This window comes from Anabrus simplex, chromosome 11, assembly GCF_040414725.1.
Source record: "Anabrus simplex isolate iqAnaSimp1 chromosome 11, ASM4041472v1, whole genome shotgun sequence".
Lineage (NCBI taxonomy): Eukaryota > Metazoa > Arthropoda > Insecta > Orthoptera > Tettigoniidae > Anabrus > Anabrus simplex.
The window spans coordinates 74,654,925-74,681,954 of record NC_090275.1 but is presented as its reverse complement, the minus strand read 5'-3'; the positions used below and the strand labels follow the sequence as shown (position 1 = coordinate 74,681,954).

The following is a 27,030-nucleotide window of genomic DNA, read 5'->3' as shown; positions in this document are numbered from 1 at the left end:
CGCGAATGCAGGCAGATTCTCCACCCCATTGTAACCCGTCCGAACTCTTGCGATATCAACGGTACCTGCGTGCGGTCAGTTTTGACTGGAAGTTTCCTCTAAGTGCACGCATTGTAACGCAATATGATTACTAAAATAACAGCTTTAACGTTGTGAAAAAAGTTAAAGTGATTCTCCAAATTGAGAATGGATTTTTTAAAAGTTGACGTGTGTCGTGAGTTTGGCCTTGTTAATTCCACAATCCAAACGATTTGGAAGAGCAAGGATAAAATTGATTGCTGCATTTGAAGAGAATGGTTCGAAAATTAGGCGGCTACGAAAACCTGAACGTAGTGACATGGATGGCTAATTAAGTTTATGTCACTGTATTTTTAATTTTCCACCTCACTAAACTGATATTACGAAACTCCGTTATTACGACACTCGTTATTGCGACACTCGTTTATAACGACACAATTTTTCAGGTCCCTTCGATGTCGTTATAAACGAGTTCTACTGTATTAGCCTCCGCGCTTTCATCTTTTGTATGCAACCTAGCTTGGTCAAACCTAGTTCTCTTTCCACCTCGATGGTACTTGCTTGGTGTAAGAAGTATTTCCATTTCTCGTCCTTCCACTACCAGACAAAGCGAACTCCGATGGTAAATATGAAACTCAGTGAAAACACTGCTGTGCCCGCGAGTTTTGTTGATCGCTACCATTACGAGGACCGAGAAGAATGCCGCTTCAGCATTCATTTCCGCAGTACTGCCAACGAAAGAGAGTGAAACAAATGATGAAAAGTAGTAAATCGAACCCGGAAAATATTTACAGTAGAACTGACGCGGGATTGGCCCTTGTTAATGAACATCACAGAAGATGCTGGAAATGGGCCTCATCTGAAGAAATGAAGAACTGAGGATATAAAAGTTCTGGCTCCACTTCACTCAAACCACCGGCAGAACTCAACACGTGAAGGTTCGTCTGGACGCTGTAGCGCATGCACGACAGTAAATTTGTAAGGATACAGATACAGGTCCTTTTTGGTAATGTTTCGACACGACGGTCTCTAAATTCCCACTTACACAGATAAACGGCGGTGAGATTTCATTCCAGGCTTTCCTTCGCTGGAGGAATGTTTTCTGGTGTTCAAACTCTTTTTATTAGCTACAGAGCCCATTTCACTCCAAATGTACCTCTAAGTTTTGCATTGCAGACTTTGCTGGAGGTTTTGCCAAAACCTTTCCAGTCTTAAACTCTTGCGCAAACAGTTCTGCATTGGTTTCCCACGAATCGTGCTTCCCATAACACTCGACAATGAACATGCTCTGTTTTACCGTGAGCACCATTTTGTATTGCATTCACCAAACCAAACTCCAGGGCGCACAGTCCCGAAGGTCCATGGCCCACCAAGCGACCACTGCTCAGCCCGAAGGCCTGCAGATTACGAGGTGTCGTGCGGTGAGCACGACGAATCCTCTCGGCTTCACTTGGCTTCCTAGATTGGGTCCTCCATCTCACCGTCAGATGGCTCCTCTATTGCAATCATGTAGGCTGAGTGGACCTCGAAACAGCCCTCAGATCCAGGTAAAAATCTCTGACCTAGTCGGGAAACGATGTGTTGTATTCAAGTGGTCAAAAAACACGCTTGCTCCTCTTACTCTCGCTGAGCAGTTAGGGGTGCGCAGCTGTGAGCTTGCATTCGGGAGTTAGTGGATTTGAACCGCACTGTCGGCAGCCCTGAAGTTGGTTTTCCGTGGTTTGCCATTTACACACCAGGAAAATGTTTGGGCTGTACCTTAATTGAGGCCACCACCGCTTCTTCCCCATTCCCCACCCCTAGGCCTTTCGTATTCCATCGTCGCCATAAGACATATCTGTATCCGTGCGACGTAAAGCAGCTTGTAAAAAAAAACCCATCTCACTCACTCGCTCACACGTAATAACCCAGCGACGGATGCAGGAGATGCGCACGCGCAGATACGTGACAGCAACCGATTGGTGCATCGAAATCACGGTTTTCAGTATTTCCTGCGATGGGCAGTTCTCCTGTTCATTAACAAGAGTCAATTCCTCATTAGTCTTATAAATATTTTCCGGACCTGTTTTATTTTGTCCATTCTGTATAAGGCTCACCTAAATGAAACTTCTCTATTGGTTTATTGTCCGGAATACGTGGACATACAGGAAGTAAAGAGTGATCTATGGGTGACATATATGGCTAAATATAGTCGCCTTGTTGGTTCCCTACGGTCCGCTTGATGACGGATACCTCGGGCGAACGACGTATATGGATGACGGTGGAACCATTCTTCAGCGGCGTTTCGGACTCATCATTGCTTGTGAACCGACATCCCTTGATTGTTTTCTTTTTTCTGTTTCTCAGCAGGCTGCCCACTGTGCCTAACATGGTTTTGGGAGGACCTTACTCGTCCATGATTTTAATTTCCAACACCTTCTGAACACCCTATAGTTGCGGTGACTCAAACGTTAAGCAGTACCACCCACTGTCTACACTCGCTTCTGTTGTGCCAACAGCGGACGGCTTTTGACCAATAGAACGCTTGCATTGTCAGTGACAGTCCACGTGGAGTACTTCATAAGCGTGCCGGTCCTGAAGCCGACTTGCTCGTCAGGTCTCCAGTGTTGCACAGCTGCACGCAGTTCTGTCCAGTCTCACTGCTCACTCTCAGAGGCTAAGTAGTTAAAACGGAGAGGTAATAACCCTGTGTCTCTAGTTGAGGAAATCCTAGCACTCCGTGAACAAGGAATATCAACACAGCCGGCCGGCTAGGCTTCAAAAGCGTGCCGGTCGTTAATTAGGAAATTGCAAGAACTATACAGTGTTCAGGTACACACCCATTCCCACACACATTTTTCATCCGGCACCGCCAATACCATCTGCCATCATAGATTGAATAACCGATGAGGGGCAGATTCCAGTACCGCCAATACCATCTGCCATCATTGATTGAATAACCGATGAGGGGCTGATCTGGCCTAATTTCCGCACGTACAAACAACACACTCACACTTTCCGACAATACCAAATTTCTTTCCAAGCCTCCGTGGCTTCAGCGGCAGCGCGCCAGCGTCTCACCACTGGGTTCCGCGGTTCAAATCTCGGTCGCTCCAAGTGAGATTTGTGCTGGACAAAGTGGAGGCGGGACAGGTTTTTCTCCGGGTACTCCGGTTTTCCCCGTCATCTTTTATTCCAGCGACACTCTCCAGTATCATTTAATTTCATCTGTCAGTCATTAATCATTTACCCAGAGGAGTGCGACAGGCTTCGGTAGCCGGCACAATTCCTATCCTCGCCGCTAGATGGGGCTCCATTCATTCCATTCCTGACCCGGTCGAATGACTGGAAACAGGCCGTGGATTTTCACCAGATTTCTTCCTGACATCAATCGACGCATGCGCAATGTTTTCTTTCTTAGAATAATGACGCTTACTAAAATGATGATGATGATGATGATGATGATGATGATGATGATGCTTGTTGTTTAAAGGGCCTAACATATGGGCCATCGGCCCCTCGTACTAAAGTCTCAATTTCATTTGGGCAACCCTCGCATATACGCATGAGAGAAAAAAGAAATAGAAATGAAGAGAAAAACATATAGCTATTTATGGCTGTCTTGCATGAATTTTGCGGCACCGCGAGACGGTTACAGTAACGTACAGTAATGTACGTAGGGAATACAAATTCTGCACTAAAATATTTTATTCCTCATGTTGAATATGAAGTCACTAAAATACAGCAGAATTCCGCTAACTCGACAATTTGATGAGCACTAATTTTTCCTCCTTTGTAATCGCTAAATGATTTTCACTCATCAAGATATAAGAACCATGTTTCTCCGTTCTAACGTGACTTCGGTATGTCAACCAACGGACTGGGCATTTTGGAAGAAGTGATATAGACATAAACTTCTTTCTTCTCTGATCTTAGCCGTAGAGAAAGAGTGTGACATGATAAAGTAAAGGAAATAGACATGTTGGACGTAGTAGGGGTGGATATCTGAATCTTGGAATGAAATCGGGTATATAAGCTTTGTTCGTTCCTGGAGAAAGTTGCTAGACCATTCTGGTAACGAGTTTTAAGAAAGCAGGGAAGAGGCAGAAAATTGTGAAATAGTGGACTCATTGAAAAAAATTCCTGGCTGCGAAGATGCTTCTGGTGGTGATGTTAGAGAATGGATGGGGCAGGATGAAAATTATGCACTGTTAGAATGTGAAGTACCATTAGTGAAAGAGATTGAAGATAGAAATGAAGATACCGAGCTCGATAGCTGCAGTCGCTTAAGTGCGGCCAGTATCCAGTATTCGGGAGATAGTAGGTTCGAACCCCACTGACGGCAGCCCTGAAGATGGTTTTCCGTGGTTTCCCATTTTCACACCAGGCAAATGCTGGGGCTGTACCTTAATTAAGGCCACGGCCTCCTGTCCCATCATCGCCGTAAGACCTATCTGTGTCGGTGCGACGTAAAACAACAAGCAAAAAAAAAAAGAAAAAAAGAAGATAAATCAGAACATGAAGAGTTGAAGAAAATTAATTCTAACAAGGAAATTAAGGATTTCCGTACCTATGTCCGTATAACATATTTTCGTCTTCTACTTGTGAGGAACGTGTCGTGAAAGTTTAACCATACTATATTGCTACATTCTGTATACACAAGTATAGAGACGTTTCACTAAGTCTCTGAATGAAGTCTTTTAGCGTCCAGTCTACAAACCAGTATGAAGAAACTAAGCCTCTCTTAAATACCGTATTATTCCCTATTCGTCCGTCGCCCACATCCCAGCTCTATATGGATTCTAACCTTGGCAGATCAGTGTGGTGATAACGGATCCCCAGCTGAGTCAGACACTGCTTCCGTTAACTCTTCTTGTCTCATTTCCTGCCAAACTCACTTGTTCAGATTTTGTTTTCTTCTAAACCTAACGGTATGATGTTTCGTGTCTCATTTCCTTGCCTTAATGGCTCTTCGCTTTCCTCAGCGGATATCATATTCTTTGTGTGAAGAAATTTTTCATGTCCACTACGCCGGACAGTACGTAGTGCGTGTGAAGTCTGATAACTTGTGCAACTGTGGGTGGTTTTCTTTACAATTTGTTTTACTTCAGTGGTTGTGGTGGTGGTGATTATTGTTTTAAGAGGAAGTACAACTAGGCAACCATCCTCTATATAACACTAACCAGAGAGAGAAAATTAAGGGATCCGACACTTCGAAAAATGAAGGTATCGGCCAAAGGAAGACAAGGGCCACGAAGGGCGTGAAAATGAAAATCTCGCTAGGCCTTCATACGTAACACTGTCGGGGTCAGAAAATGGCAAGAGTTGACAAAGGGAGGTCGGATAGGATAGATGAAAGTGAAGAGCTGGCACAAGTAAATGTAAGCAATGCCAGGACTCAACTAAAGACCTCGTGGTCCGCAACCCACGCTCCTAAGTTAAGAGCCCTTGGGGCCCTTTTAGTCGCCTATTACGACAGGCAGAGATATCGTGGGTGTTATTCTACCACCCCCACCCACACGGGGTTGTTTAACGTCACACCGACGATGGAAAGACCTAGGAGTGGGAAGGAAGCGGCCATGGCCGTAATTAAGGTACAGCACCAGCATTTGCTTGGTGTGAAAACCGTCTTCAGGGCTGCAGACAGTAGGATTCGAACCCACTATCTCCCAGATGCAAGCTCACAGCTGCGCGCCCCTAACCCGCACGGCCAGCTCGCCTGGTGTTTGTGGTGTTTGCACTGATGTATGTACACTACCTGATTAAAAGTATCCGGTCATTCCTGTATACGCGAACACTGAAGCATAGAATAATTACTACGACTGCCGCTGCTGATATAGGAAACACCAAGTGTCCAGTATTTAGAACCACAAGACACCTGCAGAATGGGTGGACCAAGGGAGCTTAGAGACTTCGAAGGTGGATTGTTTATTGGTTGCTACATCAGTAATCAATCAGTCAGTCCTATTTCCACCCTTCTCAAGTTGCCCTTGTCGACTGGCGGAGATGTTAATAACAATGTTATTGACTAACTCATTTTACGGTTTTAAGAAATGCAGAGGTGCCGGAATTTTGTCCCGTAAGAGTTATTTACCGTGCCAGTAAATCTACCGACACGAGTATCATGCATTTGAGCACCTTCAAATACCATCGGACTAACAAGGGGAGGTCGCCAAGTGATTTTCTAGAAAAGTGTTCAAATTTTGAGGATTTGCCCTTCATGAAAAAATACTTTAGCCCTATTCGAGCGCTTTTGGCAATGGGCCTTATGCTGTTCAAAATGTACCCTTTAAAATATATCCTCAAACTTTTGTAGTCTTTTTGCGCAAACGTTTCCGACTACTCTCCGTGGCGTAGTCGCTAGTGCATTCACGTTGGAAACTGGAAGTTTCGAGTTCGAAATTTGAAAAGCGGTACGAGGGCACGAACGTGGTCCACTCAGCCTCGGGAGATCAACTGAGAAGAGGTGGGTTCGATTCCCACCTCAGCCATCCTCGAAGTGGTTTTCCGTGGTTTCCCACTTATCCTCCAGGCAAATGCCGGCCACGGCCGCTTCCTGCCCTCTTCCTTGTCTTCCCTTCCAATCTTCCCATCCCCCAACAAGGCCCCTGTTCAGCATAGCAGGTGAATCCGCCTGGGCGAGATACTGGTCATACCCCCCAGTTGTATCCCCGACCCAATGTCTCACGCTCCAGGACACTGCCCTTGAGGCGGTAGAGGTGTGATCCCTCGCTGAGTCCGAGGGAAAAACCAACCCTGGAGGGTAAGCATATTAAGAGATAATAATAATAATAATAATAATAATAATAATAATAATAATAATAATAATACCGAGCTACGGCTATGGAGCCAAACTCAGCATTCAGAGACAACTGGGTTCGAACCCAACCAATGAGTGTCCTGAAGATGGTTTCCGTTGTTTCCCATTTTCATACCAGGCAAATGCTGTAGCTGAACCTTAATTAAGGCCACGGCCGCTTCCTTCCCATTCCTAGGCCTTTCCTGTCCCATCGTCGCCGTAAGACGTATCTTTGTCGGTGCGACGTAAAGCAAATAGCAAAAATAGCAAAATCGTCTTCACCGTTTCACAAATACCACTAAGTGTATTCAGCTAAAGCAGTCCTGAACTGCTGGAGTACGCAAGGAGCCGCCTCTGCGGTGTAGTGGTTAGTGTTATTAGCTGCCACCCACGGAGGCCCGGGTTCGATTCCCGGCTCTGCCACGAAATTTGAAAAGTGGTACGAGGGATGGAACCGGGTCCACTCAGCCTCGGTAGGTCAACTGACTAGAGAGGTGGGTTCGATTCCCACCTAAGCCATCCTGGAAGTGGTTTTCCTTGGTTTCCCACTTCTCCTCCAGGTAAATGTCGGGATGGTACCTAACTTTATGCCACGGCCGCTTCCCTCCCTCTTCCTTGTTTATCCCTTCCAATCTTGCCATCACCCACCAAGGCCCCTGTTCAGCATAGCAGGTGAGGACGCCTGGGCGAGGTACTGGTCTTCCTCCCCAGTTGTATCCCCGACGCAGAGTCTGAAGCTCCAGTACACTGTCCTTGAGGTAGTAGAGGTGGGATCCCTCGCTGAGTCCGAGGGAAAAACCGACCCTGGAGGGTAAACAGAAGAAGAAGTTCGCAAGGGGCTGAGATCACATAGTCTTGTGTCAGGAAGATGTAGACCTATATTTCTTACAGAACTGTCCGGTTCCATTGGTAAATACTTAGGGTGCAGACCTTTGGTCGCAGGGGTCCCGGGTTCGGCTCCAGGCAGGGTCGGGAATTTTAACCATCATTGGTTAATTTTGCTGGCACGCGGAGTGGGTGTATGTGTCGTCTTCATCATCATTTCATTCTCATCACGACGTGTAGTTCACCTACGGGTGTCAAATCAAAATACCTGCACCCGGCGAGCCGAACATGTCCTCGGACACTCCCAAAAGGTGTCCCAGGAGCTCTTAACTTGGTAGCGTGGGTTGGCGAGCACGGAGCTCTTAGCTGAGTTCTGGCATCGCTTCCACTTACTTGTACCAGGCTCCTCACTTTCATCTGTTACGGGGATACCCGTGGAGCAGAAAGAGGTTAAAGAAGGTGCTGGGATGAATGGGTCTAACTACAATGTCAAGAATTGAATTTAAAACTTAAACTGAAGGTTATATTTTCAGAACTTCAAACTTAACAATTTTTTATGACAATATTACAGGTACAAGTAGCAATCATTAAACAAGATAGGGAAAACACTTTGGGCTTTAAGCCCCTAGTTTTACAATTTTACAAAAGGAAGAGGTGTTATTTAATGAGGGGCAGAAATTTAAGAGCACTTGCTCCCTAAATCACAATATCTAGCCTCCCAGAGGCACACTTTACAGTTACAAAACTTTGAAAAGAGCTAACAGGCTCTCAGTTTCTTACTGCCTACTCAAGGCAACGTGACTTACAGCCCTGGCCTCTCAAGGCACAACTTGCGATATGAAAACTTATTAATACAGGGGTACTTAAAGCCCAAACTACGGGGGCCTTCATAGAAAAGGAACAGGTTAAATAACTGGCCCGAACACAAAGTGAATGGAGGCGTACCCTGCACTCCAAGATAATAAACACTAAAAACCTAAAGGGCTCTAGGCCGATGAAAAAGGGGCTATTCCCAAACTACTTAGGTGACTCGTATAGAAATTACATTACAGTTATGAAACGTAGTCACCTCAAACCAAGATGAAGGTGAGCTCGAGAGGGTACATCACTCTGTATCCCCGTTTTACATTTGAAGATTTTATGAAGGTTTTACATTAGCCAGCAGACAGTTAGATTTTTTTAAAAGTAGGTTACATAGTTAGCGATTCGGACCTTTGCCTCGGGTTAAACTGCGGATTTATCAAGAAAGAAAGATGTTATGTGCCCATTACCTTGTAGCTGTTCACTTGACCGATGAAAGAGGCCGCCCGCCTTCTGCTTTGACACACATAATCAGTAAGATGACGATTAATGGGCCAAGAAACGTGAAAATCCGCAGTTTATAAACCCTCAGGGAAGATTCGAGACCATTCAAGATTAAACTAGCCACACTCTCTCAAGTTTATTGGTTAATTTCAAAGTTACACTCAGAATCGAAGAAGAAGCCGGTGATAGGTGGAAAATTAATTACAGAAATTACGGATTTGCTAGATTCAAAACTGGCAGAAATGAAAAGGAAATATTACTAACCCAAAAATAAATGAACATCATTCAGTTACAAAACCCTAGAAATACAAAACTTCTTTAAATTATAACTTCTTTCTCTTCGCACCAGGGTACATGATCATAGTTTTTAGTGGTGTCATCTGTGGGAGAATGTCCAAACTACTTAATGAATATCAAACAAAACAAGTAGAAATTCGCTCAGGATAGGAAACTGCACAATAACAAAATTACTCAATATTTAGGTGGTGACGTCTTCTGATTAAAGATCCAAGTTGGTGTAGTTTCAGTTTCACTGTTTCACCAATAGAGGAGTTCATTTAGGCGCTAGTTTTAAATGCGCGGCATTGAGGTGTACCTCCCGCTACACATACTGTATATCCTATCCGACCTCCTTTGGTCAACTCTTGTTATTTTCCGACCCCAACGCTGTAAGAACACTCGAGGGCTCGGAAGTCTTTCATTTTCACGCCCTTCGTGGCCCTTGTCTTTCTTTGACGATACCTTCATTTTTCGAAGTGTCGGATCGCTTCCATTTTTCTCTCTGATTAGTGTTAACCACGGTGTAGAATAGACTGGTGTGGAAGCAGACTTTGTGTTTTTGAAATCTTCCAATGTTAGGCCTATATATGGTTTTTCTTAAGAAACTCGTGCTTTACAGTTTTCAAAATTAGGTGGTTTTAGCAGACTACACAGAAAGCATTTTACCGAGCGAATTGACCGCGCGGATAGAGTCACGAAGCTGTGAGCTTGCATTCGGGAGATAGTGCGTTCGAATCCCACTGGCGGTAGCGTTGAAAATGTATTCCGTGGTTTCCCATTTTCACACCAAGCAAATGTTGGGGCTGTACCTTAATTAAGGCCACGGCCGATGCCTTCACACTCCTAGCCCTTTCCTAGCGCATCGTCGCCATAAGCCCTATCTGTGTCGGTGCAGCATAAAGCACCTTGTAAAAATAAAAGCACAAAGCATTTTATATAACTTAATGTTGGCATTGTTGAATGATAATTTTGTTCACCGGCAGCTCTAATGATTCCAAAACCGAGCTCGATAGCTGCAGTCGCTTAAGTGCGGCCAGTATCCAGTAATCGGGAGATAGTGGGTTCGAACCCCACTGTCGGCAGCCCTGAAGATGGTTTTCCGTGGTTTCCCATTTTCACACCAGGCAAATGCTGGGGCTGTACCTTAATTAAGGCCACGGCCGCTTCCTTCCAATACCTAGGCCTTCCCTGTCCAATCGTCGCCATAAGACCTATCTGTGTCAGTGCAACGTAAAGCAACTAGCAAAGAAAGAAAATTCCAAAAAAATTCTTAAATGTATCTCGGTTAAATTTTGCGAAGAGTACATAACCAAAATCACAGAAGTGAAGGGAATATTCTAACAGAGCAATTGTTGACATTACCGGGTAAGTAGACAAATAATTGTATGGGCTCGAGGGGCGGGTGATGTATTTAATTGCATTTAATAAATTTATCCAGACAATAAAAGCTAGAAAACAGACGCAATAAATAAATACTGCAGATGACTTAAAAAGATCACAGTATTTATGTCAAAGAAATAAATCACAGACGTAGGCTTATCGCACAACTCTCACTCAACACAATACATTTACGCACTGATTTAAAGCCTAAAATGCACACGCAATAAATAAATACTGTAGATGACTTCACTACAGAAGTTCAGGGAGGAAACGCGTCTATTGGTTGATATCCGAAGCAAAGTGCTGGCAATACCAATGATGGAAACGGCTAGAAGATTCTTCAGAGAGGCTTCCACTTCTGAAGATATTACTGGAGTAGATATAAACTTAATAAACCATCTACGTGCCATCGTAGAAACTCTTTCGCGTGGGTATGCCATTGATAAAGTGAGATTTGGCATGTACGCAAAGGAAAATATACAATTGTACTTACAAAAATACAAATCGTATTACATGCCTGTAACTTTGCACAAACTCCTGGTTCATGGAGAGGAGGTAATTAGGCACTATATTATACCTATTGGACAACTCTACGAGGAAACCTAGAAGACCAGGAATAAAGATAATAGGAAACCTTCCAGAAAGACACAAATACTGAGCTTTTCCATACGCTGCTTATATCATCGGACCCTTATATTACCAGCTTAGGGAAATCAAGGAGGAGGAAGTTGATTCCGCTTTCACGAGAAGTACTCAACTTACTGTCTGAGCCTCCTGTATCTGGATCTACCGAAGGAGATAATGACAGTGACGATAGCGATTCTGATGTAACTGCATCTAATGAATAAATTGTTTGGCAATTACATGTATTCCTGCATCTCTTCTTAAGCATTCTAAACAGCATGTCCCACTATTAACATCTATTTAATTTCCTAAAGCTATAACGAAAAATGATTGAAATTACAAAGATTACTAATGCTTCCTTCCCTCTTCCTTGTCTATCCCTTCCAATCTTCCCATCCCCCCGCAAGACCTCTGTTCAGCATAGCAGGTGAGGACGCCTGGGAGAGGTACTGGTCATCCTCCCCCTTGTATCCCCCGACTCAGAGTCTGAAGCTCCAGAACACTGCCCTTGATGCGGTAGAGGTGGGATGCCTCGCTGATTTCGAGGGAAAAACCAACCCTGGAGCCTAAACAGATTAAGAAAGAAAGAAAGAAAGAAAGAAAGAAAGAAATGTTAATACTTCTATTCCTGGCGTAGTAATTTGTTCTTTGTACTTGATTGACCACACACTTAATTGTCTCCAATAATATCAGTTACATACTAAGTTTTATGTAAATCGGTCCATTAGTTTCCGAGATACGATTTTTGGCCGGCTAGATTCCTAAAATTACGCACTGTGCAACTCCCAGCCCTTAAGGAGCTAGCTGGAGCGACGCATCATGTCGGCCGTGATTATCGGAACACATCTGCCCGGTGGATGAGGAGGCTTGCTTCCTTACCTGCCCATCTTACACCGTGGTGTTAACAGAGGATGGTTACCTAGTTGTACTTCCTCTTGGAACAATAATCACCACCACCGCCTATTATATAATGTTTAAATTTAATGGATTTGGTATATGTACAAGAACAATCTTAATTCAAATCTATTTTTAAGTTTAATGTTTTATTTAATATTATAGTTTAGTTAGTGTGTTCAAAAACCAGTTCATTATTATATGAAGACGCTACATAAAAGGGCTTTTGAACCTCAGTCGCGTGTAATTTATCAATAAATTAAAATGCTCTCTATCGCTCTCTCTCTGCTCTATGACTTCACTTGTTTTTTTCCTTTGCATTGCTTGGATATGTAATTATATATGACTTAACCTTTCTTGTATTCTATTTTCAGATGGAAAGCAGAAGTGGATGTCATATTCCTCTGTTAAAAACTTGTTGCTTGTTCAACAGTTTACGTGGTGGAGTCTACTACATTGCTATTCTTTGTATGGTAAGCAGTAAAATATATCAGTATTATTTTCAAACTTACTTGTTTCTATGAATCCCTTGCATGCTACTACAAGCAAGCAATATAAACTTAATTTTCATCATCATCATCATCATCATCATCAGTAGCTCTTCAGCCTAGTGAGGGCCTCGGCTTCCCGGAGGACCTTTCTTCAGGCTTCCTTATCCTTGGCAACTATCACCAGTTCTTCACTCCAAGTCTCTTCGCATCCTCTGATTAATAATAATAATAATAATAATAATAATAATAATAATAATAATAATAATCTAGATGACATATATTTCTTTACAATATAGTTTACGTCTCACCGACGACGATGGCGACGATGGGATAGGAAAGGCCTAGGAATGGGAAGAAAGCGGCCGTGGCCCTAATTAACGTACAGCCCCAGCATTTGCCTGGTGTGAAAATGGGATACCACGGAAAACCATATTCAGGGCTGCCGACAGTGGGGCTCGAACCCACTATCTCACGGATGCAAGCTCACAGCTGCGTTCCCCTAACCGCACGGCCAACACGCCCGGTAAACCTAGAGGAAGCGGCCATACAGATCAACCTCCTAGAAAAGATCGCTAGCAAGACGGGACTTAGGATATCGAAAGAGAAGACCTAAGTTCATGATGAATGTAAACATGGACCACAACTCCTTGAAACAGAGACTGGACGGATTCAGAGGGTTAAAATGTTGAAATACCTCGGTGAAATCATGTAAGAGGACGGACTAGGGAAAGCTGCTGTAGACAATCTTATCTCAGAAATAGACTCACAAAAAATATCTACAACAAGAAATCCAGACTGAAACCGGCTGTAAACTTCGGAACAACAGTGAAGTCTAAAAAAAGGTGGAGATAATTTCAGAGACCATGAAAAGGAGGAGCTTATTATTTCTCGGATATTTGTAGAGAATGGACAAAACCAGACTAACAAAAAAATTATTCGACTACCTGTGGAAGAAGAAGACACGTCGGCATGGATTAAGGAAGAGCGTTAAGATCTAGAGAAGTCCAACATCCAGGAGGTTCAGATGTTAGACAGGAAAACGTTTCGGGCCATGATTCAAAATTTGGAAGAGTTTCAAGTCGAAAGAACTGCAGAGACGCGAAGAGCCTGAACGGATGAACAGAAGAAAAAAACACAGCGCCCATATGAAGGAGTAGGCCTACTGGAAGAAGAGGAAACTTCAGACAAAGAAAAAATGAAATTGTTATGTGATCCCAAGAGATCTGTTCGCAAATAAAAATGTAAAATAATAATAATAATAGTCTAATAATAATAATAATAATAATAATAATAATAATAATAATAATAATAATGTCCGCCTCTGTAGTTCAGTGGTTAGTGTAATTAGCTGCCACCCCCCGGAGGCCCGGGTTCGAATCGCGGCTCTGCCACGAAATTTGAAAAGTGGTACGAGGGCTGGAAAGGGGTCCACTCAACCTCGGGATGTCAAATGAGTAGAGGTAGGTTCGATTCCCACCTCAGCCACCCTGGAAGTGGTTTTCCGTGGCTTCCCACTTCTCACGGCAAATGCCGGGATGGTACCTAACCACGGCCGCTTCCTTCCCTCTTCCTTGGTTATCCCTTCCAATCTTCCCATCCCCCACAAGGCCCCTGTTCAGCATAGCCGGTGAGGTCGCCTGAGCGAGGTATTGGTCATTCTCCCCAGTTGTATCCCCCGACCCAATGTCTCATGCTAAAGGACGCTGCCCTTGAGATAGTAGAGGTGGGATCCTTCGCTGAGTCCGAGGAAAAAACCAACCCTAGAGGGTTAACAGATTAATAATAATAATAATAATAATAATAATAATAATAATAATAATTGTATCGTAGTTTAATGTCGCATTAACGCATGGAAGGTTTTCGGCTACGCGAGGATAGGAAAGAAGATGGATGGAAATTGAAGGAAGTGGCCGTGACCTTACTTAAAGGTGCAGCCCCAGTATTTTGCCTGGTGTGAAAATGGGAAACCACGGAAATCCATCTTCAGGGCTGCCGACGATGGTACTCGAACTCACCATCTCCCTAATGCAGGCTCACAGCTACGCGACCCTAACCGCACGACCAGCTCGCTTGGTGGTAAAATGAAATAGCAAAGTCTGGGAATTTCAAGCTCCAGAACGGTGTCCGGCAGGGCTGTGTACTTTCACCCGTGCTCTTCAGTATCTACGGTGAGGTCTGCAAACGACCCTCTTCGTTCACTCACGCTCATTCGAAACTCATACGATCGACTGTATCTCGGTCGACCTTGAGCGGGTTGGCTACCAGCGTGTAGTCTGAGGTAAGGCGGCTTATGCGCTTACGCCCAGTAGACTATCAACGAAGTTACAACGAACAAACTAGTAATAGCCACGTAACGAAATACCCCAGAAAGTAAATATCGCCGCCCGATGCTCTTCTTTTCTCTATTTTGTAATGGCTGATCACTGCTGCCAACCTGCCTGGTTACATATTAAAATCACCAGACATAACCAAACAAACTAACCTCAATGTAAACACCGATAATAAATGTTTCCCTACCCTAGTAAATGATAAAAGTTAAGATGAAATAAATCAAGATATTCATAATTAAGTCGGTTTCCACGCTCAATGAGAAATTTAGGAAATAAACACCCTTTCTCACTCAAATTAATGTTACATATCTGTCTTTATTTTGATATGCAGTAGGCGTACTATAACCATATTCTTGAAAATAGGGGCGTGTTAAACGATGCAATTTGTTTAATAAGTCTTTGCAGTGTGATTTTCGAAAGTCCAATGACTTCCCTTTCTTTTGCGCGAACATTTCCTTCTCTCTTCAATACCGGTAACCTGTAGCCTAAGGAGAGAGATTGGGCATATTTTCAGCCTGCAGGCTGGTTATATCTTCACGGTTATCAGGAAACATATAGGAATACTAATGTGCCAAGCTACGTGAACGGAAATTAGGTCAGCTTCAAGCTCACTGCACAATTGAATATTAGTTCTACTATCTACTTCTATCGTTTTCACATACACCGAGGTGCCAGTATTTCGTCCCGCAAGAGTTCTTTATGTACCAGTAGATCTAGACATGAGGCTGGAGTATTTGAGCACTTTCAAATACCGCCGAACTCGAATCCGCCAACATGAGCTAGTCATACATTCTCTCCTTCACTCGCTTAAAATAATGTTAAACATTTCCTGCCTTTATTCTGATTCTGATGTATGCATTACTATAACTGCATTCTTAAAGAAAGGGGGGAGGGAATATAGATTGAATAATTCATTGCGGTTTCTGCAAGTTCAAGGACTTACCACATAAGACATATGTCCTTCCTTTTAATAATAATGCTAACAGCTTTACATCCCACTAAGAACTTTTACGGTTTTCGGCATTTGGCATTTTAAACATATTTTCAGCTTACAACATTACCAGATTTTTACATATATATTGGCTTAAATCACATGAAGACAGGTTGTGATGCAAGAATTGGATAGGAAAGAGGGCTAGGATTTAAGATGTAAATAAGCGTACAGACACAGCACTAGCCTGAAATGAAAATGACGGGCAAAAAAAAACTTCAGACCTGCCAACTGTGGGGTTCGAATACATCACCATCTCCTGAAACCAAGCTAACAGCAATGTGATCAAACTGCACAGCCAGTTCACTCAGTTTCCTATGACGCGTAATAGGCCTACCACATGGGCGACCCACTTACCTGTATATGGATCTTCAATTCTTCAATTATACATGTATGCAAAAACATTATGCACCTTAGTAAGAGGTACTTCCCTAGTTGGTTCTCTGATTGGTGCACGTATAACAAATATGTTTGGGAAGAAATACTTTTATTTTATATTTATTTATATCATAAAGAAGTCATGTTGTCATAGCAAAACGAATACGCAACGAAGAAATGAATCCGAAGAGATAAGCATTATTTACTGCATTAAATATTAGTTTATTTACATGTTAAGCGATATGTAGTAGTAATAACAATAACAACAACAAACGTGTGCAATAAGGAAAAAGGAAATAAATACAAGTAAATATAAATATAATTTACAACATTTAGAGCCATTCCATGGTCACTGAATTACAAAGCAGGGGTATGAATAAACAAACATAATAAACATGAATACTAATATTTAAAAAGCAAAAAGCAAAGTCATCTCCGTACAAACCATGAAAGCCATTGGAAAGGGGGAAGGTGAAGGCTTCCACTATCCATGACGTTGGCACTTGGTGGGGTGGGGTGGAGTGGTTAGCTCAACGCATGACCGCCTTTGCCCCCAATAGTTAACTGGTACTCATTTATCATACGCAAAACATTCCTTCCAAATTACGTTAAACCTCTGTCACTCATTATTATTATTATTATTATTATTAATAAATTGCAAATGGGAAATACCCCGGTGGCAACGGTCACTTACAGTAATGTGATAATAAAGTTAACATAATTACCCAACTACAACAAAGAAACAAACAAACAAACAAACAACAAGAGTACAAGAAGCAGATATATGGAAGGAAAATATAACAAGAATTACTGCTAGTTTAATATTCTAAATCGAGCAACATCATATACAAATTCACACACAACTTAAGTATTTACAGTGCTTAACAATTTGGCTTACAATATTATAGGTTGACCTTACTACTAGCTTAACATTGTAAGTGATAATAAAGTGAAGTTAAACCGTAATTACCCTACAACAACAACAACAACAACAACATTACAACAAGCAAGAAATACTACTAATTAAACTTTCTAAATCCAGTGTCATTATATACATATTCACACACAACTTAAGTATTTCCAGTACTTAACACTACAAATTACAATACTATAGATTGAACTTACTACTAGCTTAACACTACAAGTGATAATAAAGTTAAATCATACTACCCAACAACTACAACAACTCAAGTACAAAAAGGAATTCCATGGAAAAAAATATTACAAGAAATACTACTAGTCATTCTAAATCCAGCATCATGTACAGTTTCATACACAATTTAATTATTTCCAATACATCCGTATGCTGGTTTCTGGCCCTAATTTTATGCTTATGATAATTTCTCGATAAGTATGAGGGAGGTTAGATAGATAGATAGATAGATAAAGAATGGGTGAACCCTGCCTTTGCAGGGCTCCACACGTAGATCTGTGAAGACCCTTTGTGTCCCTTAAACGGGTTTGCCTAGTCCAGACCTAGTGCTCCTATAAAGGATACCAGTGCCCGGATGTTGGCATTCCTGATGTCTTCCAGGCTCACGAAATGTGAGCCAAGGTATCGATGTCTAGTGCTTGCAAGAGCCTCACACTGACATAACACATGCGCGGAGGTCTCCTCCTCCCTACCGCATCTTCTACACATCGGATCCTGACTGATTTTCATGATGTGTAGGTGTCTCTGTAAGGTATTGTGGCCTGTCAACAGTCCAACTACCATTCGCATTCTGGTCCTATTCAAATTTATCAGGACCTTTTTATAACTTTGGCTAGGCCCTTTGATAAGTTCACGTGCCTGCCTTGCTATAGTTAACCTCTTCCAAATGTCTTAAGTGAGACTGGTTTGTCCACTGGGATATTACCAGTTTCACGCTTCGGAGTGACACTCCCAGGAAGGGCTCTGGTCCTATAAAAGGACCTTTTGAGCCTTGTTTCGCTAGTTTGTCAGCTTCTTCATTTCCACTGATACCTGTGTGCCCAGGGACCCGTAATAGGGTAACTGAGCTAAATTCACACAGCTGATCTAACATCCTTTGGCATTCCCATACCATTTTTGATGTTGTTTTAACTGCACATAGTGCTTTTAACGCTTCCTGGCTATCGCTGCAAATAGTGATACAATGAGGGAGGTTATAACCTATTCCTAATACAACTCCAAGCAGCCCTTCCCGTATAGCTCTTATAAAGACCACACAGGCGAGCTCTAGTTCTTCTAGATTCAAGACTTTCCCAATTAATGGTATTCCTTCTATTCCCAGTTACGAAACGCATCGCTCTTCTTTGAACTTTCTCTAGGGAATTTATTAAACCAACATGCAGATCCATATTCGAGAATGGGTCTTACAACGTATTTATAAGGTTTATTTAAACCTACTAGGGTGGTGAGCACATAAATAAGAATTCAATGAAAGTATTTTCCTTCTGGACCTTCATGCCAGACAGATTTTTTTTTTTAAACAAATTTTTTTTCACTATAATATGATTTATCTATAGAGCAAAACCGCTATGCAGTGTGCGTATCATAGCAATCGAGATGGAATTGGTAATGTACTATGTATCTGTAGAGCCTATATACGACTTTTTACAATTACTTCTAAAGTGAATTTCAGCTGTGTGACAACGCTGAAAAGACTATGGACTTAGAGATTGGCATTCCTGAAGAGGGTTTTCTACACTTTCCCATTTTCACACATTGATTCAAGAGTCTGTATTGACTTGTGACAAAACCACTGTATTCTTCCAAAAACCACTGATAGGGACAGGTTTGGTTGTGATCCACCGAAAACAAATTATAATGACCGGTTAGGTAGTGATCCATCGAAAACCACTGATTGTCGCAGGGTTAGGTTAGGTTTGACAGGATTTGTAATTGAGCGACTGTTGTCATTGAAAAAACTGTCGTGACGACTGAAGGCAATAAACATAAAACTGAATCCATTGGTCTACAAAGTTTTCATTCAGTAGATACGCTAGGAACTGGCGAACCAAAACCGTACATACAAAGTTTACAGGAATCAACAAAACAGGATATTAATTCGTGGTACTCATTGTTCTTTAAAGAGAAGAAATATCCTGTCAACAATAGCTGCAGTGAACATGCTTTTTCACTATTATTGTCTGGCCCCATGGCTAAATGGTTAGCGTGCTGGCCTTTGGTCACAGGGTGTGGGTTTGATTCTCGACAGGGTGGGGAATTTGAACCACCGTTGGTTAATTTCTCTGGCACGGGGGCTGGGTGTATGTCGTCTTCATCAACATTTCACTATTATTGTGTAAAATAGAAACTTACTAGTTTTGACAAGTACAGTATGTTCAACAGCGACTCCTGAATGATGACGCGCAGGATGTCCAACCTCACTAATCTATGTTCCAGACTATTTCTACTTAAAAAATTGTATTTGTCCTTTAATGTGATTTTGCAATTTTTGCTGAATATTTATGTGGCTGAAATGAAGGTGGATAAGCTACATGGTCTCCTTTATATAGGAAGAATGTATCGTGGAAATTAACTCAATTTCGGTTTCATGTACATTACAGTTTCTCTAAGATATATTGATAGTAATTCAGTCATGTACGACGACGATGTATTTCATGGTAAAGACAGCTGCCTCTGTGGATCAGTGGTAGAGTGACGGCCTCCGAATCCCAATATAGCGGGTTCAAACCCGGCAGAGGTAGTCGGATTTTTGAAGGGCAGAAAAAAGTCCATTCGACACTTCATGTCGTACGATGTCGGCATGTAAAAGATCTCTGGTGACGCATTTGGTGTTTACCCGACAAAATTCATTAAATCTCAGCCACAGACGCCCAAGAGAGTTTCGGTTTACTCGGTCTGCCATCTAGTGGGCCTAGAGTATAACGGAACGTCAAAATTGACGAGCAGACAGCCAGATGGCGTCAACTTGAAATGTCTGCACATGGTAGCTGAGTCCATACGATTATTATTATTATTATTATTGTTATTATGGTAAAGACAAATTACTTTGCAATGCTATCTATCTTAATGGTAATGTACTATGTACCTCTACTAGTGTAGGCTACTGAGTGCTTGATTCGAAGCAGTGTATCGATTCATTCAGTGTCCGAGTGAATCGATTCACAGGAACGGCAAGCTCATGGCACACAAATCATGCACAATCACGGCTCAGTGAGCCACACGACACACACGGCTCCTTATAGGCACACTGGACACTGGCGGGGAGTCGAGCTTTCGCTGCAGTGAGCCACAGTGAATCATGGCACACTGAAAGAATCGTACGCAGTCATGGATCAGTGAGACACAACACACACATGGTTCATTATCGGTACACTGGACATTGGCGGGGAGCCGAACTTCCTCTGAAGCAATACATACAGAGTCATGGTACACTGAAAAAATCGTATGCTATAATGGACTCTCGAGCTCAGCTCATTTGAAAATAATACCTATTCGCATCCACTGTCCTCTTCTTACAGGGAGTTTTAAACAATACATGGATTTATTTGCAGTGTTAAAAAGATAGAACACAATTCCAAAGTACCTAGGTTGTAAGTAGGTAGTCAATTAGGTTATTCTAATTACTGTATTAGTTTAATCAATCAGTATCTTTATAAGTAGTTGACGTTCGACAATTACTTAAACTCAGCTCTCTAGCCTCCACACCTGGCTGAGTGGCTCAAACGGTCGAGGCGCTGGCCTTCTGAACCCAACTTGGCAGGGCCGAGCTCAGTGCGGTGGTATTTGAAGGTGCTCAGCCTCATGTCAGTAGATTTACTGACACATAAAAGAGCTCCTGCAGGACTAAATTCCAGCACGTCTCAAAAAAAACCTAAAAGTTGATAGTGGGACATAAAGCCAATAACATTATTATTTAGCCTACCCTATGACTATGAGTCATGCTCATGACCACTCGAAATTGTCTGTTTTATATTTGGAAGAACCACTCGGTATTCTCTTAGTTTGTATGTCGCATCATTGCACAATACTTCAATAATCGAATCACGAGGTTACCGATGTACGTGGACAGTGAGTATGTAAGTAGACTGATGCAATAGATTAAATAAATGATGTTTAATCAGAAAACCAGTGGGCTACTGTACATCTCCTGTAGCCTATACAAAATATGACGATTTTAAAAAAGCCTCTGCTGATAGAAAAAGACATTTTCAAAGATGACCGAGTTAGCTGGCCGTGCGTTTAGGGTCGCGTAGCTATGAGCTTGCATTCGGGGAATGGTGGGTTCAAATCCTACCGTCGGCAGCCGTTAAAATGGTTTTCGGTGGTTTCCCATTTTCACACCAGACACATGCTTGTGCTGTACCTTAATTAAGACCACGGCCGCTTCCTTCCCACTTCTAGCCCTTTCCTATCTCTTCTATCCTCTTTGTCGCCATAAGACCTATCTGTGTTGGTGCGACATAAAGCAAATTGATTTATATTTAATATGTGGGCTACTTATTGTGTACACAGGTATTTTTATATGTAATTCTCTCTATATATATACAGTATACGTGAGTTGTGACTTTCAGAGAACTGTGGAAAACCATTAGATAGTGTATAAAATTTAAGTTATGTCAGTATTTTAACAGGCGTACAATGTTTACATCGTGTATTGGTGACAGAGTGCTGTCTCCCTCTCTCTCTCCCCCCCTTGCCCGCTCCTCATCACATTGCGCCACAGCAGTTCTAGATAATTCCACTCCGATTGGACACTGATCCCCACCTGCACATCTATACCGCCCTGTAACTTGTAGATACACAATTCCCACAATTTTGAAATGTAACTTCGTTATATCAGAAAGGACGGGGCAATCAGAAATGTATTATTTCCCAGCAAAGTTATAACATTCTTAATCTCATGGAATGGCTCTTACAATGGTACAGCTAACTCCTCGGCTTCTCTTCTTTCTTCTTCTTCTTCTTCATCTTCTTCATCTTCCTCCTCCGATTCACTGCTTCCATGATGAATGACTAGTTCCTCCACTTCAGGAAGACCTCTCACCTCATTATTGTAGAACTCGACAATCTTCTTCTCAGTGTGTTTTACTTCATTTCTCCACATCTCTGCTGTCGCCTATAGGATATATTGAAGTATCACAACCTGACAAGTATATTATAAACTCCACTTGCATATATCCAATAAATAACATTTCCACTTGGCCTACCTGATCAAGAGATTCTTTCCACACAGCTGTAGCTCTGTCCAATCCGTGACCAGGTCTTGAAGCCACTGTTTTGTTATAATACTGTTTTGCCACAGACCATACAAATTCGATGGCATTGAAAAATGAGTGGTATGGAGGAAGTCGTAAGACAGTATGGCCTTCACTGTGCAGCATCTCGTCAACAATGTACCTGGTTTTAAAGAAACAGAGAAATATTGTTATGCATACATGAAAGTCAAATACACGAGTGTAAACAACATTATCTAAACTTATGTTTACGTGCTTCTGTACCTCTTTAAGTGACTTCGATTCATATTACACAACCTTTGCAGCTCATCTTTTGTGGCATTTTCTGGTGGAGAAACTCCATTCTGCCTTAACCATGACTGTAAATTAAAGGAAAAATAAAAATTAATTTCTGTAACATCATTAAACATCATTCAGTAGAAGGAAATATTCAATTAAGTATAATTACCACTAATTGATCCTTCCTCCATTTCGTTGTTGGTTGATGCTCAACAAGCTTACAGTGATATGGTGCATTATCCATTACAATAACACAGGGTCCTATATTTCTTAATCCTACGATTAATTGCGTCTTCACCCACATCTGAAATTTCTCGCTGTTCATAGCACCATGGTAATCCTGATTTCTCTTCAAGTTTGTAGCAAATATCAAATCAGCACCTGTAAGAATTTTAAGTTTTAGTATGAAGTTATTTGTTCTAAAAAAAGTATAGGCCTATTAATAAAAAATGTGATTTCTGTTGAATGATACAAAAAGCTGTCTGATTTTAAGTAAAACCAACTACTGTGTAGCAAAGTCACCTGATGATGAAGTCAATTAATTACTACTTACACTACTTTATCGTAACATCTCTCATGAATGTATCTCCATTAGTAGGCCTATATCTGGATTAGAAGTCCACGATCACTTGCATAAAAGATATAAGTATAAACACCCATTTCAATACCTTAGAACAAATGTAATTGCTGCGAACACTGAACCTATATCAGGCAGTAAGAAATAAGAAGCTTGGAAGGTGTTCAACAGTCAGGTATCAAGCACTGATTCAGGTGGAGATTGTCGAATGCAGAATAAACATAATAAATAGGCCTACAATACAAGTAATTTACTGATACAAATATCCAGTAATATTATATGAAAATACACTGAGTAAGTTTTGATTGAAATACCTCTCTAAGGTTAATCATTGGCCTAAAGTGAATACCTGCAAGTCTTTTTAATAACAGTGGAGAAGTCAAAATCAAAAACCACGTACAGAGCTCAATGAGCGGTAAGTTATAATGCCACTTCCGACCTAGTGCCAGTCAATTTCAATCAATCAGTCACCACTGATCTGCACTTAGGACAGAAGATGTAGTTTCAGGGATAGGCCTAGTATTTTCTTCAATAATTGCAAAGAATTTGGAAATTTATTGAACATCTCCCTTGGTAAATTATTCCAATCCCTAACTCCCTTCTTAAAAAAAAACAAATATTTGCCCCACTTTTCATCAATTTTAGCACTGTACTGTGATCTTGCCTACTTTTAAAATACCACTGAAACGTATTCGTCTACCAATGTCATTCCACACCACCTATCCACCGACAGCTCGGAATATACCACTTAGTCCAGCAACTTGTCTCCTTTCACCCAAGTCTTCCCAGCCCAAACCCGACAAAATTTTTGTAACGCTACTCTTTTGTCAGAAATCACCCACAACAAATCGTGCTTCTGTCTTTTGAACTTTTCCAATTCTCAAACCAAGTAATCCCAGTGAGGGTCTCATACACAGGAACTGTACTTAAGTTGGGGTCTTATCAGAGACTTATGTGCCCCCCCCTGCATCCGTACTACAAACCCTAAATACCCTCATAACTATGTAAAGAGAGATCACCTCACTACAATAAAATGAAGTAAAATAAATTAAGAACATACCAGGTACAAAGCCATCCTTCGTTCCAGCATGAACAATAACCAGTCTTCCTCCCTCAGACACAGGTCGACGAATTACTCCTTGAACATCATGTCCAGATTTGTGTGGTTTATTCCAGGAGTATGTGGGTGACCCTGAAAGACAAATGCACAATTGAAACCAAAGACACCTGATGAAGATAAATTATTCCAAGATTTTTTAAATATAAAATGTAATATATAACATATATATTCACCATTCATAAAACTCCAAGTCTCATCCAAGAAAACAACAGGTTTTGGTTTCTCACTGTCCTTATTACGCATGTATTCCCTCAGAAAACAGGATCTCTTAAAACAAATGTCTTCATTTTCTCTAACATACGCATAGGGATCACCTTTACTCCACACAAACCCCATGGCCTTCAAAATTCTTCTTAATGATGTTTCGGAGCCCTTGTACAAATAAGTGTCATAATTTGCTTTCATGTGGTCGAAAACCTTTCTTACAGTTACGACTTCTCCTGTGGGAAGAAAAAAGAGAGTTACAAGGGACTCAAAAGAGCTGTATGACAATACATGCACAAAACATTTCTGGGAGCTTATCTCACCTGCGTGCCAATTTCTATAAATAATGTTGCAATAGATTCCTTATGAAGTCACCTTACCTTTATGTAATTTATCATAAATAAACCTTGCTATCGCTTCCTTAGAAAAACTGTCTATGCCGGTCACTGGATGTTCACGCTTTCGGCGTTTACCTGGTGTAGAAAATTCAACTCCCTTCTTGAAATTTCCTATTACTTTTCGGACTAAACCGAAACTACACTGTAAGAATACACACACAGAAATATATTACATACACATATACCATAAGTCAACATGAATACACAAAGGTTAAGTCTACGAACCGTATCGAAGTCGACACAAGACATGGTACCGGTATAGGCCTAGGCCTACATGATCAGGTTAGGTTAGGTTAGGTTCAGAATGAAATACTGCTCCTTTTCAACTGATTGTCATTATGCCAGAAACTTATCATAGAAACAAGATAAAAACGAACACTTACCCCAGTTAATAATGAAACTCTTGCCATTAGCTTCGTATCACTACGACTGATACCTTCTTCGTCGTCTTCCTGTTTCAATTGCTCGTAGCAATGTACAAGCATTTCTTGACCTGAAGCTTGTAAAGGACGTAACCTTGGTTTCCTTTTCGGAGGAGTTTTTGCAGATTTTTCTTCCTTCTTAGACATCCCAATCGAATTCTGTTCGTATAAGTATGGGACGAAATAGGAACGTAATTAATAAAATGATGTGCTCATCATTTCACACAAACTATGTTATTAAATGCATTATCCGAACATGCCACAATTCTACTTACCTGGTATTAGCCAAATAGATTTACAATCCCACAGAAAAAGAAAATATGCTTTAAATATTCTCGCAAATGTATCGCTAGTGACTTTAGAGGCAATGCGGTGGCAACACACAATTCACGCTAGAACAGTGACTGAACGTTGCCAACGTGCCAGATTAACGGTAACAGTAAGACGTCGTATCGGCAAGTAGGGTCCCTAAACTGTATGGTTACCGACACTGAAAAAGACCCAACATCAAGAAAAGTCACTATAAACCAATACCTTAATATTACAGGGGAGAAAGGGTAAGGTTGCACCCTTAGTGTACGTCCTTACACGGAGAGGAGCGAGGAACAACTTATCTCGTTAGTAGACACGGAACATTAACTTGTACTGTCTCTCAGATCGTCATGAACATTCATCATTATTGTGTTGTCTGTTTTGGTACAGAATGAATCAAGAGAGCGTCATTTTATGTCTTGGTTAAGCGAGCTCCTTTTGTCACTAAGAAAGTTACCATTTGAACTGAAATTTCTTTTACTTGCCTCATTGGAGGCTGGAATGAAAATATTGTCTTCGCTAGCAGAGCAAGTCGTGGATATTCTGTGCTGTAATTTCTCCACTATGCAAGGGGGTCGTCATCGAAAAGGCGATCTTTTAATAAATAAACTGTTTTAGTAAGAATATCGGCAACGTTTATTCCTCTATACAGGGTGAAGCGTAATTCGCGCACTCGGGCGTCGCAGCGCGACTCCTCACATGCCAGCAATAAAAAAATGTCTCTTATAAATTTTCGTCTTGCGAGTATATCCGGTAGAAAACGGACGTTGAAGAGTAACAATCTGGCAACACTGTAACTATATGTAGGGCAACTACCGCTGTCAGCACGTTCCAGCCGTGCTGTACAGTTGGTGCAGTGGGTAGAGTTTTTGGTTGGCATGCAGGAGGTCGATGGTTCGATCCTGGGTTGAGGCGCATTTTTTATTTGCTAATTTCCATCTGACATTCATCATCATCATCATCTGCTTACCCTCCAGGTTCGGCTTTTCCCTCGGACTGAGCGAGGGATCCCACCTCTACCGCCTCAAGGGCAGTGTCCTGGAGCTTCAGACTCTTGGTCGGGGGATACAACTGGGGAGTATGACCAGTACCTCGCCCAGGCGGCCTCACCTGCTGCTATAGTGAACAGGGGCCTAGTAGGGAGATGGGAAGATTGGAAGGGATAGGCAGGGATGAGGGAAGGAAGCGGCCGTGGCCTTAAGATAGGTACCATCCCGGCATTTGCCTGGGGGTGAAGTGGGAAACCACGGAAAACCA

General features: G+C 41.8%; 2 protein-coding genes across 4 annotated transcripts in view; one reads left to right on the top strand and one right to left on the bottom strand.

The window, feature by feature from the left end:
- Nucleotides 1-27,030, top strand: part of LOC136883054 (uncharacterized) — a 76,214-nt gene that overhangs the window by 18,131 nt on the left and 31,053 nt on the right. For all 3 annotated transcript variants that reach the window (XM_067155197.2, XM_067155198.2, XM_068229584.1), the window contains exon 2: nt 12,478-12,576. In XM_067155197.2, coding sequence (XP_067011298.1) covers nt 12,478-12,576 — 99 coding nt within the window. The remainder of the gene's footprint in view (nt 1-12,477; nt 12,577-27,030) is intronic.
- LOC137502703 (uncharacterized) lies at nt 21,480-22,779 on the bottom strand. Its single transcript, XM_068229688.1, has 3 exons — nt 22,726-22,779; nt 22,435-22,624; nt 21,480-22,343 (listed from the first exon to the last, which is right to left on the bottom strand). Exons 1-3 carry the CDS (start codon nt 22,746-22,748, stop codon nt 22,140-22,142), a joined length of 417 nt encoding a protein of 138 aa, XP_068085789.1. The 5' UTR covers nt 22,749-22,779; the 3' UTR covers nt 21,480-22,139.

Bases quoted from the DNA above. Each gene is read 5' to 3' on its own strand.
- LOC137502703 (XM_068229688.1), bottom strand. From the start codon at position 22,748: ATGAATCGAAGTCACTTAAAGAG. The intron at 22,625-22,725 runs GTACAGAAGCAC...CTTTAAAACCAG, and splicing joins AATCGAAGTCACTTAAAGAG to GTACATTGTTGACGAGATGC. The intron at 22,344-22,434 runs GTAGGCCAAGTG...TATATCCTATAG, and splicing joins GGAAAGAATCTCTTGATCAG to GCGACAGCAGAGATGTGGAG.